Here is a 17,449-nt window from a genome sequence, read left to right on the forward strand (position 1 = left end):
TCCTCTCTTCTCATTTGGTGGCCAAAATATTTGAGCTTCAGCTTTGGTATCTGTCCTTTCAAAGGACAATCAGGGTTGGTTTCCTTTAGAATTGAAATTACATATACCCCGAATCTATAATTGTTGCTTCTCTTGTAGATATAGTTGTAGTGATACTATGGAGAGTGGGACTATACATATATAGAAAAGAGATATGTGATGAAACTGTGATAGAAATGAAACATTTCATCACTGAGGTAAAGAAAAGCTCTAATGGCCATGCTTCCTTATTCAAGTTAAGAGAGTGCCATACTAATTATTCTCCTGCTATCCTCTTGTATTTCCCATTAGCAGAACTAAAGGAAGAGACAAACTTTGGAAAACAAAAGATAGCTTTTCTGGGCTGAGACTTTCAGCTTTCAAACTTTGCAATCAATATCTCTAATTGTTGCCATGGTGTCTGGGCATTCTGTGAGCGGCAGTCCCAACATATCAGCAGGAGAAATATTGCAAAAGGCTGAGCGATCACAAATAGGATTAGGCATCTGTCACTGTCCTTACATACCCCTCGAGTGCCCATTTCTCTCAAATTCCTGCACCACAAGTAAAGCTTTCCTGAGAAAGATTGTGTAACAAACCTAAAGAGGATTTTGCAAGAAAAAAATGGAAAAAGAATACCATCATAAATGCGTGACCCGTCAAAACCACGCTTGACTAAGCCGTGCCCGATTAAACCGCGTCGCTGACGTCATCAACAGGGCGACAACAGCCAGTGCAGAGAAAGAAGGGCGCTTTAAACAGAGCTTTGAAAGCAAGCCGATTCAACTTAAGGTAAGGGTTAGGTTTAGGGTTAGGTTAAGGGTTAAGGTTAGGTTTAGGTTTAGGGTTAGGTTAAGGGTTAGGATTAGGTTTAGGGTTAGGTTTAGGGTTAGGTTTAAGATTAGGTTTAGGGGGGTTAGGTTTAGGTTTAGGGGTTAATTTTAGGTTTAGGGTTTACAGCGTGCTTCTGTCTCCGCGCTGTTGTCGCCCTGTTGATGACGTCAGCGACGCGGTTTAGTCGGGCGCGGTTTAGTCGGGCGCGGTTTTGTGGTGGAACCCCATAAATGCATGGTTAAAAATAAAATAAAATAAAACTCCATGTGATTTCTCCAAACAGAAATAGTCAAGATGATCCTCCTCCATTCCATTCACACATTGGTAAGAACAGTGATGTCTTTATTCATGGATTGCAGAGAGAATACAATATGCAGGAGTGTGCCAAAGCCTGCCCCTTTTCTGCTTACTTTTAATTTCAGTGGGTCTTTTTCTCTCTCTCTCTTCTTGACTACTCTAGCAATAATTCTCATGTCTGCTGTTAAGTTATCTGTAGCAGCAATTTCTGAACTCGCATATGAAGGGAAAATAGTGAATGGAACTTTTAATAATGTGTAAAGCCATTTTTTTCAAGAGCATCTACATTGTAGGCTCAACATCATCAAGCTAAATCTTTTGGACTATCTAAGACAAAAAAGGAAAAAAATGGCTCAGGAGAATGCATATGTCTAGTAGCATAATGTTGGGAGAAGTGGAGATTTAACCCAACCTTGTTCTTCACAAACACCTTGCTTCATCATCCTGGCTCTTAATTCCTAAAGCATCCTCTTAACAAATGAAATTTAGCAAGAGTACTTAAACATGATCCTATAGAAGAAAATACAGAAGGATGACACTGACTCGATTTAATAGTGTTTCTTTTATTTTCAGACTATTCAGATCCAAGAGATTTCCAAAAGTCATTAGCCCTTGTCGTGATACCTTTTATAGCAGCAATCCGGCAATGATTTCATCTGTTTTCGTGGACAGCAACAAAGTCCTAATCTGCCTTATGGAAGTCACCATATTATTCAAAATAAGGTAGTCACATCACATTCTTCTCTACAGAACTAGGAGCCATGATTGCTGAATGAACTCTGGATGGAGAACGGGGCAATATAACTGGCCAACTCAAGGTAGGTTCGTAAGATAGTAGCACTGGAAAGATGAGAGCCAGCAAATGGGTGGAGTCCAGCAGAAAAAGCAGCCCAAGAAAAGCCTCAAAAATGGAGCTGGATCAGGTAGCGGATGCGACATTGATTCTCCTGATAGATCAAGTACTCACTCTGACTGAAGTGGCTGTTTTGGTACTTAGTCATAACAATGGGATTTCCTTGTGGTATCAGCACTTTTTTCCCATCCAGGATAAGCTCTTTATCGTATGCAGGGTCTGAGGACATGAAAGCAAATGCAAATTAAGAAATTGAGAGGATTAGCAAGAACTAATCAGGCTACCAGTTATTAAACTGCAAGTCTTTAAACTTACCAGGTTCGGTAGTGCCACAAGCCTGGACACTATCGTAACCCACCGGGGGCTTGCACAATGAACAGTCATCTTGAGTGATGTAATGTACCTTGCCCAGGGCCACTTCATTCAGGAACATGATTCCCTCCTGGTTGGAGGTGGTGCCCACTGCAAAGAGAGAAAGGAAGACAGATGTTCATCTGATTAGATACGGAAAGGGAGCTTCCTGCCACCAGGGTTTGAGTCTCATACACTACTGAAATGCAGGTTTCCATTTCATTTTGGGACCATGACCAGATTTTCCTGCAGCCAAAGACAGTGCATTTCCTCCAAAAACAGTGCATTCATTCGTGTTAGAGAAATGTTTAAGGGTTTTTACTTTCACAGTCTACTTCTTGGCTCTAAATGGAGACATTTCACATATCCCTTGACCTCCCAAATGCATAAATAAGGAGGACATCTTATCCACCTTGACCTTTTCCCACTTGAGAAAGAGGGGAGTGGATGTAGTATAGATAGTAAGAGTTTGAAATGATGGTTCTTGGATATCTGGCTTGCATGTCCTGCATGCTTCCTGTTTACTAAATGCGGCAGTTTTCCCAATTAGCGCATAAAGGTGGCCCTAGAAGGATATACTTTTAAGTGCTGGTTTCTTAGAATCCAGCTTTACTTGCTTTGAGAAAATGCCATTTTGAGGTTCTCAACTGTTGGCCCATGAGGCGGAGACATGATTTATTAAGCTATGTTAACCTCATGGTCGGAATTAGGCAATCTATGGCCCAGCCTGACCATCCTGTCAGGTCTACAGCCATCTTTTCTTTTGGATCTTTGGCTTGCCACACTTTCTATTATTCTACTATGCATTTTCTATTGTGGGAAAATGGGAGAGGGGGAATTGTCAGATGCTATGTAGCCATAATAACATTCTTTCTAGAAAGCCAAGGTCATTCTTTGTCTTTGCACTCTCCACCTGACTGGAACTGGATGGGTGGAACTGCCAGCAAGGCAGTGGAAGATTGGACCATGTGATGGACTTGTGAGTGTGGGGGCAAGATCTTGGATTTTCAACTGGATGGGAAAAAACGGGAAGCTTTCAGATTCAAGTTTTCCCAGATGTGCCAGCATGGCTCTCTTAATAAATTGGAACTTTGAGCAATACTTTGCCTCGGACTCTGATTTACTTTTGGATGCTATTTGAAATCCTGACCCTGGTGCCATCAAAACCTGACAACAAAGCAGCCTGTTGTCTATGGAGATTTTCAGTCATCCAGATCCTAGTTGTTCCAAAGGTATTTTCTTTTTGTTCAAAAGGCAACTGGATTGTTTTTTTCTTGAGGATGAAGGAGAAAATGTTTGGCTTGTTATCCCAGAAGATTCGTCAGTTCTGATGGCAGGGGGATGGAAGGATAGATAGTGACCATTGAGATTGGATAGCAGGCAGATGGAAGAATAGGTTCTGATAGGATACTGGGGAGGGGATGAAAGGATTGCATTGCTTTGCAATCATCTGGTCATTAGACCACTGAGGCCTCAGAGACTGGTAACAACCATATGATTGAAAAGCAATACAATCCATCCATTCCCCCCCATCCAATCAGAACCCATCCTTCCATCTTCCCACTGTCCAATCTCAACTGTCCCTTTCTATCCTTCCATCAGAACTGATGGAACCTCTTAGAGGAGAAGCGGAACATTTACTTCTTCTTCCTCAATAAAAAATAATCCAGTTGCTTTTGGAAGAAAAAAAAACACCTTTTTGAGAAAAGACCCAGTTGTTAAGTAGAATGAGTCCCTCTCTTCCCAAGTTCCCTAGTAACCAGAGGTCTACTTTTCCTTCTTAAAACTTATATATTCCTCCCAGAGATGGGTTCCTGCTGGTATGTACGATTTGGCTGAATAGGTAGTAACTCTGGCGGACATGTGACCGTACAGGTTCTATCCTCTACGGCAGTGTTTTTCAACCACTGTGCCATGGCACACTAGTGTGCCGTGACATAGTGTAAGGTGTGCCGTGGGAAAATTACTTTATATATAGTCAATATAGGCCCAGAGTTAAAAATTTTTAACATTTTCTAATGGTGGTGTGCCTCGTGATGTTTTTCATGAAAAAAGTGTGCCTTTGCACAAAAAAGGTTGAAAAACACTGCTCTACGGCACCATCTTGATTTTCTGTTCTGCACATGTGCAGAACTAGCTTCATTGAAAAATGTTATTTTTTCCCTTTTTTAATGTTGTGCACATGCACAGACTGTTTTAAGTGCAAATGCGCACACGCGCGGAGCACATTTTTTCAGGTGCCAAACCGGTAGTAATGGCAGCAGGAACTCACCCCGATTTCTTCCTTAAAGCAAGTGAAATCACAACAGTGAGCCATTTTGCTCCTGAATTTTGGCCTGCAGCATTAAAGCACCAGGCCAAAAATGGGAGATCATAAATTCTAATCCCACCCCAGATATGAACCCAGATGGGATTTCTGAGGAAGAAATAGCAAACTGAAGACAGATCTGCTAAAAACAGAGCTGACAAATGCAGCAGAATTAAGGGCCAGTGAGTAGACCAACTCTTAGTGATTCCTTTCCAGACAAGGAGAGGACTTGAAATCACCCTCAAGTGCTCCAGACCAAGAGTCTCCAATCTTGGCAACTCTGAGACTTATAGACTTCTATTTCCAGCAAAGCTGGCTGAGGAATTCTGGGAGTTGGAAGTTCACAGGTCTGAAAGTTGCCAAGGTTGGAGACCCCTTCTCCAGACAGTTGTTATTCGCAGAGACAGTGGTCTTGGTGGGTTTAGAGCTCTGGGAGATGAAGGAAAGCCATCTTGCTCAAATCACAGCTGGGCCTTTGAAATGACCCTGGGTTCATGTATTTCCTTTTCTAATGACTTTTGGAAATGGTTTGCTAACTAAATGCCGGAAACTTTTGGATTAATAGGTTTTATAGCATTGGGTGAGTTTCCTTTAATCCTTAGTGAAACAAAATTTAAATACAAGTTTAAGAACTTAACAAAAATATTTTTATTGAAATAAAATAGCAAAAGGGTGATTAGAATTTTGATTTTGGAAATGGATTCGAAATATTATTTTTGAATTATAAGAATCTTTCCATGGGAAAATGCTTTTGTTTTGAATTCTTTCTTTAAAAAATATAGGAGGGAACTCTGAAGTTTGGATACTAAAGGGACTTGAAGGAACTAAAGATTTTAATTAATTTAATTAATTCCACAGAAATTAATGCAGAAATATTTTAACATTCTATATTTTGAGGGATATTTTTTAACAATGAACTCAAAAGTTAATTTTAAGATTGTCTGCCTCTTTAGAACGACTGTTTAAAAGATGTTAAGTAAGAAGAACAAGTTTTACTGGAGAAGCCTGAGGCTGATCTGAAAGTGGATTTAAAAATGACAGGCTACAAGGAAGACATGCAGAAACATGCTAAACTGGACATATGAAATAAACTGACTTATCAATAATTAAAAGGAATATACAAATTAGAAACTGAGAGTGACCTGGATAATTTACAAAAGAGGCTTGTTAAAGTTTTGAAGAATTTGTGAGAAGGGATAAAGAAAAGAAAAAATTAAAATGAATCAAGTTCTAGAACATTATTTGAAGGAATTAAAGATCAAGATTGTTAAAAATAAAAGGAGGGAATATAAAGTTGCTTTATTTGATCAAGTTTAAATAGATATGTTTCTATCTCTGGTAACTCTTTACGGACTTTTGCTGATCAGAACTAAAATGATGAGCTTTTAAGGATTTGTTTATAGGTAAAAGATGGGATATGGGAAGAAAAGTTCATTTGGTGTATTTTAAAACAATATGTTTATACTTTGTGAAGAAGTCATTTTTTTCTTTATTGCATTCTTATTTTTTTCTTTACTGCACTTTCTATTTTTCATTTTACTGTTTTATTTTCTAATTTGTATTACAGTCTTTTTCATTGTTCTGTCATCATGGTATTATTATTTTAAAAAAAAATTAGGCATGAAACCAGTTGGATGACTTTGGGCCAGTCACTCTCTCTCAGCTCTAACAAGGAGATAATGGCAAACCACTTCTGAAATCTTGCCAGGAAAACTGCAGGGATTTGTCCAGTGAGTTGTTCAGAGTCAACACTGACTCAAAGGTACGCACATGTGCAAAAAAATGATAAAGCAAGTATCAAAACAATACTTTTTCAGGTATTTTAACATGAATGTGATATTGGGAGATAAATTATTATTCCACATGGGAGAAAGTGACTAGCCCAAGGGCACTCAGCTGGGTTGTGTATAAGGTGAAACTAGAACTCACAATCCCCTGATTTATTGTATGATGCTCTAACCATTAAAGCAAGCTGGCTCTCATATATATAGTCCCCATGTATGCATGCTTATGTACAAGTATGTATATAGTATATACATGCGTACATCTATACACATACACATATACAGAAACAGAAAGACTTGTTTATGTGTGTGGTTTAGCTACTACACCAAATTGGCACTCTTGTCTCTTCTTCCCTTCTCCTTCCCTTGTGTCTTAGGATGCAGGAAGCAGTAGCGAGGAGACAATGGGAGAGCAGCAAATGATAGAATAATAATGAATGTGGCCTCACCGTAGCCTGCTGATTTACTATTCTCAGAAGCAAAGTAAATTCCCTTGCCAACACGACCACCAGAATGGGGCATGATGCGCAAGCCACTTTTCAGGATGGCAGCAACGACAGCTATGTTGGTCCCGTGCCAGAGTAGACGCCGATTTCCCAAGTGGTCATGAGTCTTAAAACGTTGGCTCTGTTTTAGGAAATGAAACAAGAGAACTGAGCAAGTAACATCTTTGCTCCTCTTCAAGTCATATTTGAATAAAGGAAAGGTAGAAAGCCAAACATGGGTTTCCCATGTCACGCAGTTGAACTGCAGACTCATCTGCATACCTGATTGGTCACACCAAGGTATATAGATACATTTGCTATTGCAGAAAAGAATGATACTCCTAATTAGTAAATTTCCTTGTTTTCTGCCAATGGATACATATAGTCCTTTAAAGTCTTGATGTCTCACAATCAAAAATGGTCTTATCATCTGTCTGCCCCTCCTCCCCCAATGTCTCAGGAGGTCAGATGGACTGCAGGGCTTTTGATCTCAATCAATCTTTTGGTAAATCAAAAATATTTGTTCCTCAATTGGCACATGCCAAGGACTAAAGAAATATGGCCTTAATATTTTTGGTACCAGTTCTGATTATATGTTCCTATTCACAATTTTCCCCAACCTGGCACCCTTTATATGTGCTGGATTAACCCTGCTTCCTTCAAACAACATGATATTAAGGTAGAAAGAAACAAATCTCAGCCCTAGAACAGACCAGGGAAGGAGATATGCCTCTTTGATCTTACCTCACCCTCTCTGTTCACCTTCCAAATATTCATGATACGAAGCTTTCGGTAAGTGCTACCCGTGTTCTTCACGTAGGTTTCAATCAGCTAGTAGGGTAGAGAGGAAGAGAAAGAAAGAAAGTGAACATCAAAGAACTGAGATAAATAGGAGAGTTAGTTGCTAGCTGTGGAAGAGGCTATCCCACCTGTTGTCCTTAATCCTTTATTCACCTGTTCCTATATTGCCCAGTCACAGCTGTTTGAATACCACCTCAATATTTAAAGCAAATAAGAAGCAGGTTGTAGGGCCATCTTACCTTATAGTCCTCAGATGATGGATCCACTAAGGTGAGCTCACATTTCAAAAGCCCGTAGTCCTTGTCCAGCGGATGCAGAACTTCTTTTACCATTTCCTTCTCTTCCTCTTCCTCCTCCTCCTTCTTCTGGGCTTGTAGACTCTGGGCCACTTCAATATCTGCCAGGACCTACCAATAAAGTAAGCCCAGTCATCACCAACACTAGGATGCAGATGAGATGCACATGGAAGCAGAAATCTCACATGTGGGCTATTATCCTGTATCCATTTCCTGAAGAGCCAGCCCCACTGAAACTAAGAGGGCAATTATTTGGAATAAACACATTTAGGAACATTCTACTAGCAATGAACTGAACTAGTTGAATGCATGGATATGCTGGCTTGAAAAGAAGAATAGCAAACTTCTTTTAAAAAAAAATGTTTTAGTTATTGGATTTACATCCCATGTTTCCTGAAGTGCACAGCGCTCCAAATTTTCCTCAGCATGATCTCTCTGTCAGGTAAGTTGGACTAAGAGCTAGTGAGCTTTTATGCCCAAGAGTGGACTTCCACTTGGATTTCTTTGTCCTAGTCCAATTCCTTAACCGTTATCTTGATTTTATACTATAGAAGTATAGATAGATAATCTATACCTCCATGGCAAAACGTTTATTAATTAAGCATCATTTGAGAAGTGTGTTTTGTTCAGGCTGTTTTGTTCTATGTGATACATAAGTGATTCCAGTAGCTTTCTCTTCCACTATAAAGCATGTCAGACTATGTTATTACCACTAACCTAGATGTCCAAGGGCAATTATTAGGAAGTGCTCATCTTATCCAACTTATTATATTTCCCTTTTAAAATTTAGGGCTAATATGAACACAAAGAGGCTATAATGCATGAGATGGAAGGGTGTGAAATACTAGAGCTGTATTTCACCAGGATGACTGAATTCTTATCCTTTAAAGAAAAAAATGCACAGGTCTTCTGTAGTTAGGAGCTACCACTTTGAAAAATGTGATTTTTGTTTCACAATCAAGAACTACAGAAGCATGGTGGTGATGAGATGTTGCCCTCGGAGAAGACAGGGCAAGAATCATCACCTTTTCTCAATTTGGGAGTGCTTTAGTTGGTGTTAGGTGACTTATTAGGGTGTTATTTATGCTTCAATTATAGTAAAATACAGGTAGTTCTTGACTTTTGACAACAATTGAGCCCAAAATTTATGTTGCTAAGTGAGAAATTTGTTAAGTGAGTTTTGTCCCATTTTACGACTTTTCTTGCCACATTTGTTAAGTGAATCCCTGCAGTTGTTAAATTAGTAACATGTTTGTTAAGTGAATTGACTCTTCCCCATTGACCTTGCTTGTCAGAAGGCTGCAAAAGATGGTCAGAAAATTACAACCATCATAAATATGAACCTGTTGTCAAGCATCTGAATGTAAATCACGTGACAATGGGGATGCTGCAACAGTCATAAGTGTGAAAAATGGCCGTAAGTCACTCTTTCAGTGCCATTGTAACTTCGAATGGTCACTAAACAAACTGTTGTAAGTTGAGGACTACCTGTAGTATACATTTTAGAAAATTATCAGAAATTGGCAGAAAATCATACCATCCTTATCTGAAGTGTTATACTGAATTTCAGCTGTGCGATTTTAGAGGAACGTGAGGGCAATCACAAAGGAGTTCAAAGATTGAACGGAGGGAGCGGAGACAGGACCTGATGACACGACATGCGATCTCGGAGCTTCGAGATCACATCGATACTTTTGCCACTGGACGGTCCTTTTGGACCTAACCCGTCCCGAAGGGATGGTGACAGGGAAGAGTACATCTTGCTGATCTCAGGGATACTGTAAAATCCCTGATTGATCCAAGAGAATCTCTTCTTGCCGGCAACAGAAGCGCAGCCAAAAGCTGCTGAAGTTGGGACAGCTCCGCAACGGGAGGAAAGCAGAAAGAGAAAATGTGTCCAACACTGCCCCCCAAAAAATTAAAGCTACATTAAATTTGAAAACAGAAGAAAATTAGCGGTGAAATTAAGCTACATTGGACAGTGTGTTATCTTTTTTTAAAATTTGCTTTTATGGATGGAATTTTTGCAAATATTTCCTATTTTTTAAAGTGAACAGATTAGTTTTTCTTCTACTTTTTTTACCTATGGATTAAAATCTTTTTTTTTTTTCATAATACTGGTTTGGATGGTTTTTTTTTCTACTTTGCTTCACTTAAGAATTTTGTTTCTTTTAAGCCTGGAATATAATATCAGCTTGTTTATAGAGAGTGATAAGGAGAAGAGCATGAGTTGTTGATACAGGTGCTGTTTGGGAGCTTCATTGGCATTTGGAGAGATGTGAAAACAAAGCATTGTTTTGAAAGATTATAAATGAACTTTCGTCAAATCTAATAAAAAGTTTTGAATGCTAGAGTGGCAGTGTTTACCAGTTGGAAGAATGGCACAAATTAACATTGCAAAAGATTATGTTTGAAATTCAAAAATTATTAGACGTAACAGAGAAAATTGAGAAGAGATTGGAAAACATAGATTGTAAAACAGTAAAATTTGATGGAAAAAATTGAAGATGTTCATCAAATGGAAAAAGTGGAGGTTAGAATCCTAAAAATTGAAGGGAAAAATGAACAAAGAGACAAGATAATTGTTGATACCAACAGTGAACTGAGTGTGGTTGGAAATGGAAAGAGTGGAATATGTAAAGGGGAGATAGATATACAGGAGCTCTACCCCAGATTTCAAGGTATAAAAGAAGAAAAAAGAGAAGAATTGATGGATCTAAGGAGAGAAATTTTGTCAGAAGTACTATTGATAACCAAAGATAAGCTGATTAAAGAAGCAGATGGAGGGTTTCGAGATTATATAAGATATGCAACAAGCAACAAGTTGCGAAGAGAAGTCCATAAAGATCTTATTAAGGAAACAACCAGAAGACTAATCCCACAAATGGCAAAACACATAAGACTGCACTATTACTGGAAAGACACTGGTTGATATATGAAAGCTTATAATAAAAATTAGTCAAATTTAGTTAAATTTGGAGCATTATGTAAAAAGTGAAGTGAGAATGGATATAGTTAGATAAATAACTGATAATGATAACAATGTACACATATGTATTGGTTTGATGAGGAAATTTGATATAAATTGCAAATGGTGATTACGAAAGGAAGTTTAGAAATTCTGTTATGTATGAAAGCTTATAATAAAAAATTATGTCAAATTTAGTTTAAAACAATGTGTATATATATATGTACTGGTTTGATAAAAGGAAATTGGATATAAATTGTAAACAGTGATTAAGAATGGAGGTCTAGAAACTTTGTTATTAAAGATAATCAATTTTTTATTTAGAACATGTCATGAAGATGTAATGTTATCGGATGATAATGGAAGCAGTTAACGGAATGCCATTTATGTGGTTTTTCTTTAAATTTTGGAATATTTTATATAAAAGGATGTAAAAACAATTACAATCAAATGAAGATTGAGGTATGATGATAGTAATATATATAAATGTATTTGATTTAAAATATATTTGATATGAATTGTAGGTGATGACTGTGGAAGGGATGCACGAAAGATTTTGTAACCAATTGACACACTTTCTACAATTTGTAATGGAAGATGGTTTTGTGGTGTTTTTTTGTCTTTTGTTTGTCTCTGTTTATTCAAAAATAAAAAAATCTTATATATGTGTGTGTGAGTGTGTATATATATGTTTGGTGTGTGTGTGTGTGTGTGTGTGTGTGTAAAATGAAGGATTGCCCACCTCTTCTTTAAGGTATGCTGTATTTTTCAGAGTATAAGACGCACCCTTTCCCCCTCAAAAAAGAGGCTGAAAATCTGGGTGCATCTTATACACTGAATACAGCATTGTTTGCCTCCTGAAACCCCTCCCCTTCACCAAAATGGCCATGCATAGCTTTTAGGAGGCTTCCAGAGTGATCCTAGGGGCTGGGGAGGGCAGAAATGAGTGAATAAAGGGCTGTTTGTTGCTATTTGGGGGGGGGGCACCCCCAAGAAGCATTCTACAAGCCTCTTAAAAGGGGCTATGTTTTCTACAGAGTACAAAAACTTTTTAAAAAAATTTGCCTCTTCAAAATCTTGGTGCGTCTTATACTCTGAAAAAAACAGTAATTCCAGAGTATAATGTTTACAGCCACAAAGAAGCACATTTGTTACTCACTTCAATTCTCTTATTTTGTCAGCTAGCTTAGGCATCCCAAGCCAACCAATGACTGCCAGGAGAGGTTAATAAAGATACGTCAAAACTGAAGACATGTCATCTATGTATTTAGTATCACAGCTAAGCCACATAAAATTTGGATAGAAATCTTCCCTAATGACGATTTAAAACATGACAAAATGTGAAAGTGGGTCCCTTTCCGGGAATTCCTTACCAGAAGCATATCCTTCTTCGTTTGAACAACTTCTTGTGTGTTAATGGATGGAGGCCGATTACGACCAAAGTTGTGGGGAATAATGGTATAAAAGCGAGACGAAAGTTCCTCCAGCTGCTTCTGGGAAGGGATTTGCTTCTTTAGAGCTTCTTCAAGAGCTTCCAAAGCTTCAAAGCCTTTGGCAATCTGCTGTTTGCTCAGCTTTCCCAGTGGCATCTTCTTGACATCTGGCAGGGAAACGGACATAAGAAATTTCCATACTGAATCAATCTAATACTTCCAGGATATTACAAGTCAGTGACTAAAGCCACCAGGATTGAAATACTATTGGCAATTTAAATATGTGTCCTTTATGGTCTTCACACTGAGCATTAACAGTGATATCCAATGTGGACATCATTTGTGAAGAAAGCCAAGAGAAGAATCTGCACCACCATGGCGCAGTGGTTAGAGTGCAGTACTGCAGGCTACTTCTGCTGCCTGCCAGCTACCTGCAATTTGGCAGATCGAATCTCACCAGGCTCAAGGTTGACTCAGTCTTCCATCTTTCTGAGGTGGGTAAAATGCATAGAGCCGAGGTGGCGCAATGGTTAGAGTGCAGTACTGCAGGCCACTTCAGCTGACTGCTAGCTGCAGTTCGGCCGTTCAAATCTCACCGGCTCAAGGTTGACTCAGCCTTCCATCCTTCCGAGGTAGGTAAAATGAGGACCCAGACTGTGGGGGCAATATGCTGACTCTGTAAACCGCTTAGAGAGGGCTGAAAGCCCTATGAAGCGGTATATAAGTCTAACTACTATTGCTATTGCTATGAGGACCCAGATTGTTGGGGGCAATGTGCTGACTTTGTGTAAACTGCTTAGAGAGGGCTTAAAGCAGTATATAAATCTAAGTGCTATTGCTATCGCTAAACAATTTAATCCCCAGGCTTCCTAACTTTAATTGATTTGACTTAGATACTAGACCAATCAAAGTTAAAAACATTCTGAAAAAAAATCTCTGTTAATTTTACAATTGGATTATATATGACATCTAGAGGAAACAAGATAAAAGAAAGTGATGGTTTTCTTTCATGTGGGAGAGAATTGGCCCTTCCACCATTTACCTATATTCATGGTCTGCATGGCTTCTTTAAACATGTCATTGCTGAATATGAGTCTCATAAGATTCTGGGTGTGCTTGTCCAAAGTGCAAGGCAGTATCTTTTGTTTAAATGGCTTCATTCCATCCACATCGTCCACCTTGAAGACAAGAAGAATAGTTGGATCTGAATTCACACAATTCAGTTCCTCTAATGGACATCATTAATCTTACATGCACGCTACAATACATGCTTTCATCAGAATAATAAGACAATATTTTTTTCTGAGTAAATATGCATAAAAGTGCATTGGTGAAACTCATATTGTTTCTCTTTCAACCATGCCTCAAGTTATCAAATGATTGTATTTTTCCTTCATTTTGCCAACAGGTACTCTGCCTTACACATACTTTATTGTTATATATTTATCATTTTTATTAAAACTTTAAAAAAGAAAATACAAATATACAAAATACAAATGTAATAAAAATTAAAGAAGAAAAAAGTATTTGAAGTGGCTTTATACATTCTACATAATGTCTCTGGTGTCATAAACCAACAATACATCATTTTATAAAAATTATCTTTAAAATGATAACAGGATACTTTTAACCACATATTTTCCCATTGACCCATCTCTATATTATAACCAAGGTCTTAGCCAACTTCATCATATATTCTTAAACCTTCCTGTTTCAAATTCTAACCAGCATTTATGTACTTTATCAATTACATGTTATCAATGCACAATTTGTACTTCAAATTCTGTCTTAGTTTGCTACATGTCATAAGTCTTTTTGTCTATTTTAAATCTTTCTGATAATTGTAAATGGGAAAACTACGCACAGTCCTTGAGTTATGACCAGAATTGGGCCCAATATTTATGTTGTTAAATGAAACCTTTGTTAAATGAGTTTGCCCCATTCTATGACTTTTCATGCCCCCGGTTGTTAAGTAAATCATTACATTTCTTAAGCGAGTAAAATGGTTGTTTGAATTACCCTTGATGGTTTTCCAACAGTTCCTACTATGTCAATCACTTGCCTTTGTCTGCTGCTTTTCTTTTATAATATGTTTCTTGAGCTGAGATCTATAAAGGTGCTTTGGGCTTATCAACTCCAGGCTCCCAATATGACAAATTCAATAAAACTGTTTTTGATATCCACATTCATTTTAATTTTATCATACCATAAATAGCCATGAAATCCAATCATAGTTTGTGATCTTCTAGTTCTAAATCTTCTAGGTACTAGATTTCCTAGTTTCTAACTCTAAAAGTGTCTTGCTTTTCAGAAACATCCATTTTTTCATCCAAATAATAAGCAGTGAAATGCAATTTCAAAATTTAATAAACCCAATCCTCCTCTGCACTTTGCATCTTGTTAACACCTTATGTTTAATTTTATATTTTAACTTTAACTGATATACAAAGTGACTCATTTTTATATCCTGCTGAAATAAATTCTTCTCTCAAATTTTTGCAACTCAAATATTTGATATATTTCTCCTAATATCAAAACATGGTTTCTGCACAGAGTTTAGTCTGAATCTCCTGTTTAAAAGTAGAAATCATCTCTTCCAACTTATCCTATCTCAAACAAATTGTCTTCTGTTTAGATTTGTGAGGAAAAAAATACTCTTTTCTCTTACGTACCCGTTTCCCTGAAAATAACACCTCCCCGGATAATAAGCCCAGTTGGGCTTTTGAGTGCATGCGCTAAAATAAGCCCTCCCCCAAAATAAGCCCTTCCTAAAAATATTGCACCACAACAGCAGCCATGAGGTGGCCATGCTCACCGCCTCCTACACCTCAAAAACAATAAGACCTCCCAGAAAATAAGGCCAAGCGCTTATTTCGGGGGCAAAAAGAAAATAAGAGCTTGTAGTAGTACACAGTAGTACTAGCTGTATACTTTTGCTTTGCTACGAAACCATACGAAACCATGTGATTGGGTCAACCTGCAGGCCAGACGAGTCACGTGCTGGCCACGCCCATATAGGGCAACTGGCAGTTAGAACAGAGTTCCTTTTAGGTGGGGAGGGGGAGAAGAACGTCTAACGTCTAAGAGAGCCGAGGTGGCGCAGTGGTTAAATGCAGCACTGCAGGCTATTTCAGCTGACTGCAGTTCGGCTGTTCAAATCTCACCGGCTCAAGGTTGACTCAGCCTTCCATCCTTCCGAGGTGGGTAAAATGAGGACCTGGATTGTTGTTGGGGGCGATATGCTGACTCTGTAAACCGCTTAGAGAGGGCTGAAAGCCCTATGAAGCGGTATATAAGTCTAACTGCTATAACTGCTAACTCCTTAGCATCGACGCGTGTTAATATAATACTGTATAAGAAATACTGATGATCTGATGGTCATTTTGAAAAATAGTTATATGTGCCAAATTTCAAGTCTGTAGGCTTTACAGTTCTGGAGATTTCGTGATAAGTGAGTGGTATTCGGCTTTATATAACCCTCAATCTAGTATTACCAACAAAGTGGAAGTTTGGGAAAGTAAGATAGAACGTATTAATAGAAAAATGAAGAAAGAGTTGGATAACTTCACATTACTGGAACTGAGAGGAAAAGAATTTGTTTAAGATTTTTAGCAATTCCAGAAGAACATAGAGAAGATATTAGACAAAAGAGAGTTACGTTTCTGTCTAATTTTTTTAACTGGGAGCTAACACTGAGCAGAGATTGATCAAGTTTATCGGATTAATACACATTTTGCAAAATTAAGAAATGTTCCAAGGGATGTACTTGTGTACTTTGTCAGGAAAAAAAAACCAGAGATCGTTTTGCAATAGCACTTACACACATTTGTTTGAAACCTGCAGATGTTCTGAGAAAATATCTATCATTAAGCAAAGGTTCTGATCTCAATTTATTTTTACAGAAAATCATCCAGAAATACAGTATATCTATACTTCCAGATCCATTTACTTCCCAATGTATACTACTTAAAGTATATTCTTTGAACACTCACCTTTACTGTTACCTCTTGTTCCTCTTTATCTTCATGTTGTACTTCAATGAGAGTATACTTGCCATTATGAGCAATAAAATTCTCTCGATTAGCCCATTTATTCTTTGTCTTCTCTTGAAATTTCTTCTCAAAAGCATTTATGGCAGCTTCTAAGGTTGGACAACTGCTGAGTTTACATTGCCCTACTTCCCCCTGGAATGTCACAGAACATTTGTTAACCTTAAATTATCAGGAAACATTTGCTGATCTTTTTAAAAAAAATTAAGCTACGATTGCAACTTCTGCCAGGTCTTACATTATTTCCCAGTTTTGAATATACCTGAACTTTACCACAATCAGAATTTTATAGAGTGAAACCAGGATTACTTGATAACATGATTTTTCTAGCCTCAACGTTTGAAGGCTTGCTTTCACTTCAAATTCATTCACTCTCAGTTCAGTACTGACATTTTCACTATCCCCTATTCCTCTTCACCGAATATCAAAATAAATAAATGTACAAATTCAAACACACCCCACACAAAAAGAAAAGACATATTATGATCAACGGTGATAGAAATCAACTCTTTTCAAGCAGAGATATTTTTGCCAAGGTATTCTGGAAAATTAAAGCCTTATATAAAATGAACTTTGGAGGTAAAGAAGGCAACTGTCCCAGTCACTAGCTGCAATCTCAGACTGAGCTAGAAAAAAAAAATCAGGATCTTGGATCAGTAGGCTTAGATGAGTATAATCTGACCTCCTCCAAGAGATGAGGAGAGATGTTTTAGCAATCTGAACACAAGGTCCTCCTGTGAATTAAAATACAAAGGGCTTCCAATTCAATAGAACTATCAGTAGATAAACAGTTGAGAGCCAATCTAGAGGTTAAAGTACTAGGCTAAAAACCAGGACACTGTGAGTTCTAGTCCTGCCTTAGGTACAAATCTCTCTGGGTAACCTTGGGCCAATTACTTTCTATCAGCCCTAGGAAGGAGGCAATGGCAAACTACTTCCAAAAGCTTCTTAAGAAAAATGCAGGGATTGTCC

At 38.0% G+C, this 17,449-nt stretch overlaps 1 protein-coding gene across 3 annotated transcripts in view; it reads right to left on the reverse strand.

The window, feature by feature from the left end:
* Positions 1 to 1,692: 1,692 nt before the first annotated feature.
* Positions 1,693 to 17,449, reverse strand: part of PARP3 (poly(ADP-ribose) polymerase family member 3) — a 30,959-nt gene continuing 15,202 nt past the window's right edge. For all 3 annotated transcript variants that reach the window (XM_087709215.1, XM_087709214.1, XM_087709213.1), the window contains exons 4-11: positions 16,421 to 16,612; positions 13,471 to 13,606; positions 12,369 to 12,595; positions 7,971 to 8,138; positions 7,675 to 7,761; positions 6,895 to 7,072; positions 2,318 to 2,464; positions 1,693 to 2,221 (exon numbers count right to left, since the gene is read on the reverse strand). In XM_087709215.1, the coding sequence (XP_087565341.1) occupies positions 2,052 to 2,221; positions 2,318 to 2,464; positions 6,895 to 7,072; positions 7,675 to 7,761; positions 7,971 to 8,138; positions 12,369 to 12,595; positions 13,471 to 13,606; positions 16,421 to 16,612 (1,305 nt within the window). In that variant the 3' untranslated portion in view covers positions 1,693 to 2,051. The remainder of the gene's footprint in view (positions 2,222 to 2,317; positions 2,465 to 6,894; positions 7,073 to 7,674; positions 7,762 to 7,970; positions 8,139 to 12,368; positions 12,596 to 13,470; positions 13,607 to 16,420; positions 16,613 to 17,449) is intronic.

The sequence above is a fragment of the Thamnophis sirtalis genome, unplaced genomic scaffold (assembly GCF_051295495.1).
Source record: "Thamnophis sirtalis isolate CommonGarterSnake01/CBP01778 unplaced genomic scaffold, rThaSir2_p1.2 scaffold_3, whole genome shotgun sequence".
Classification (NCBI taxonomy): Eukaryota; Metazoa; Chordata; class Lepidosauria; order Squamata; family Natricidae; genus Thamnophis; species Thamnophis sirtalis.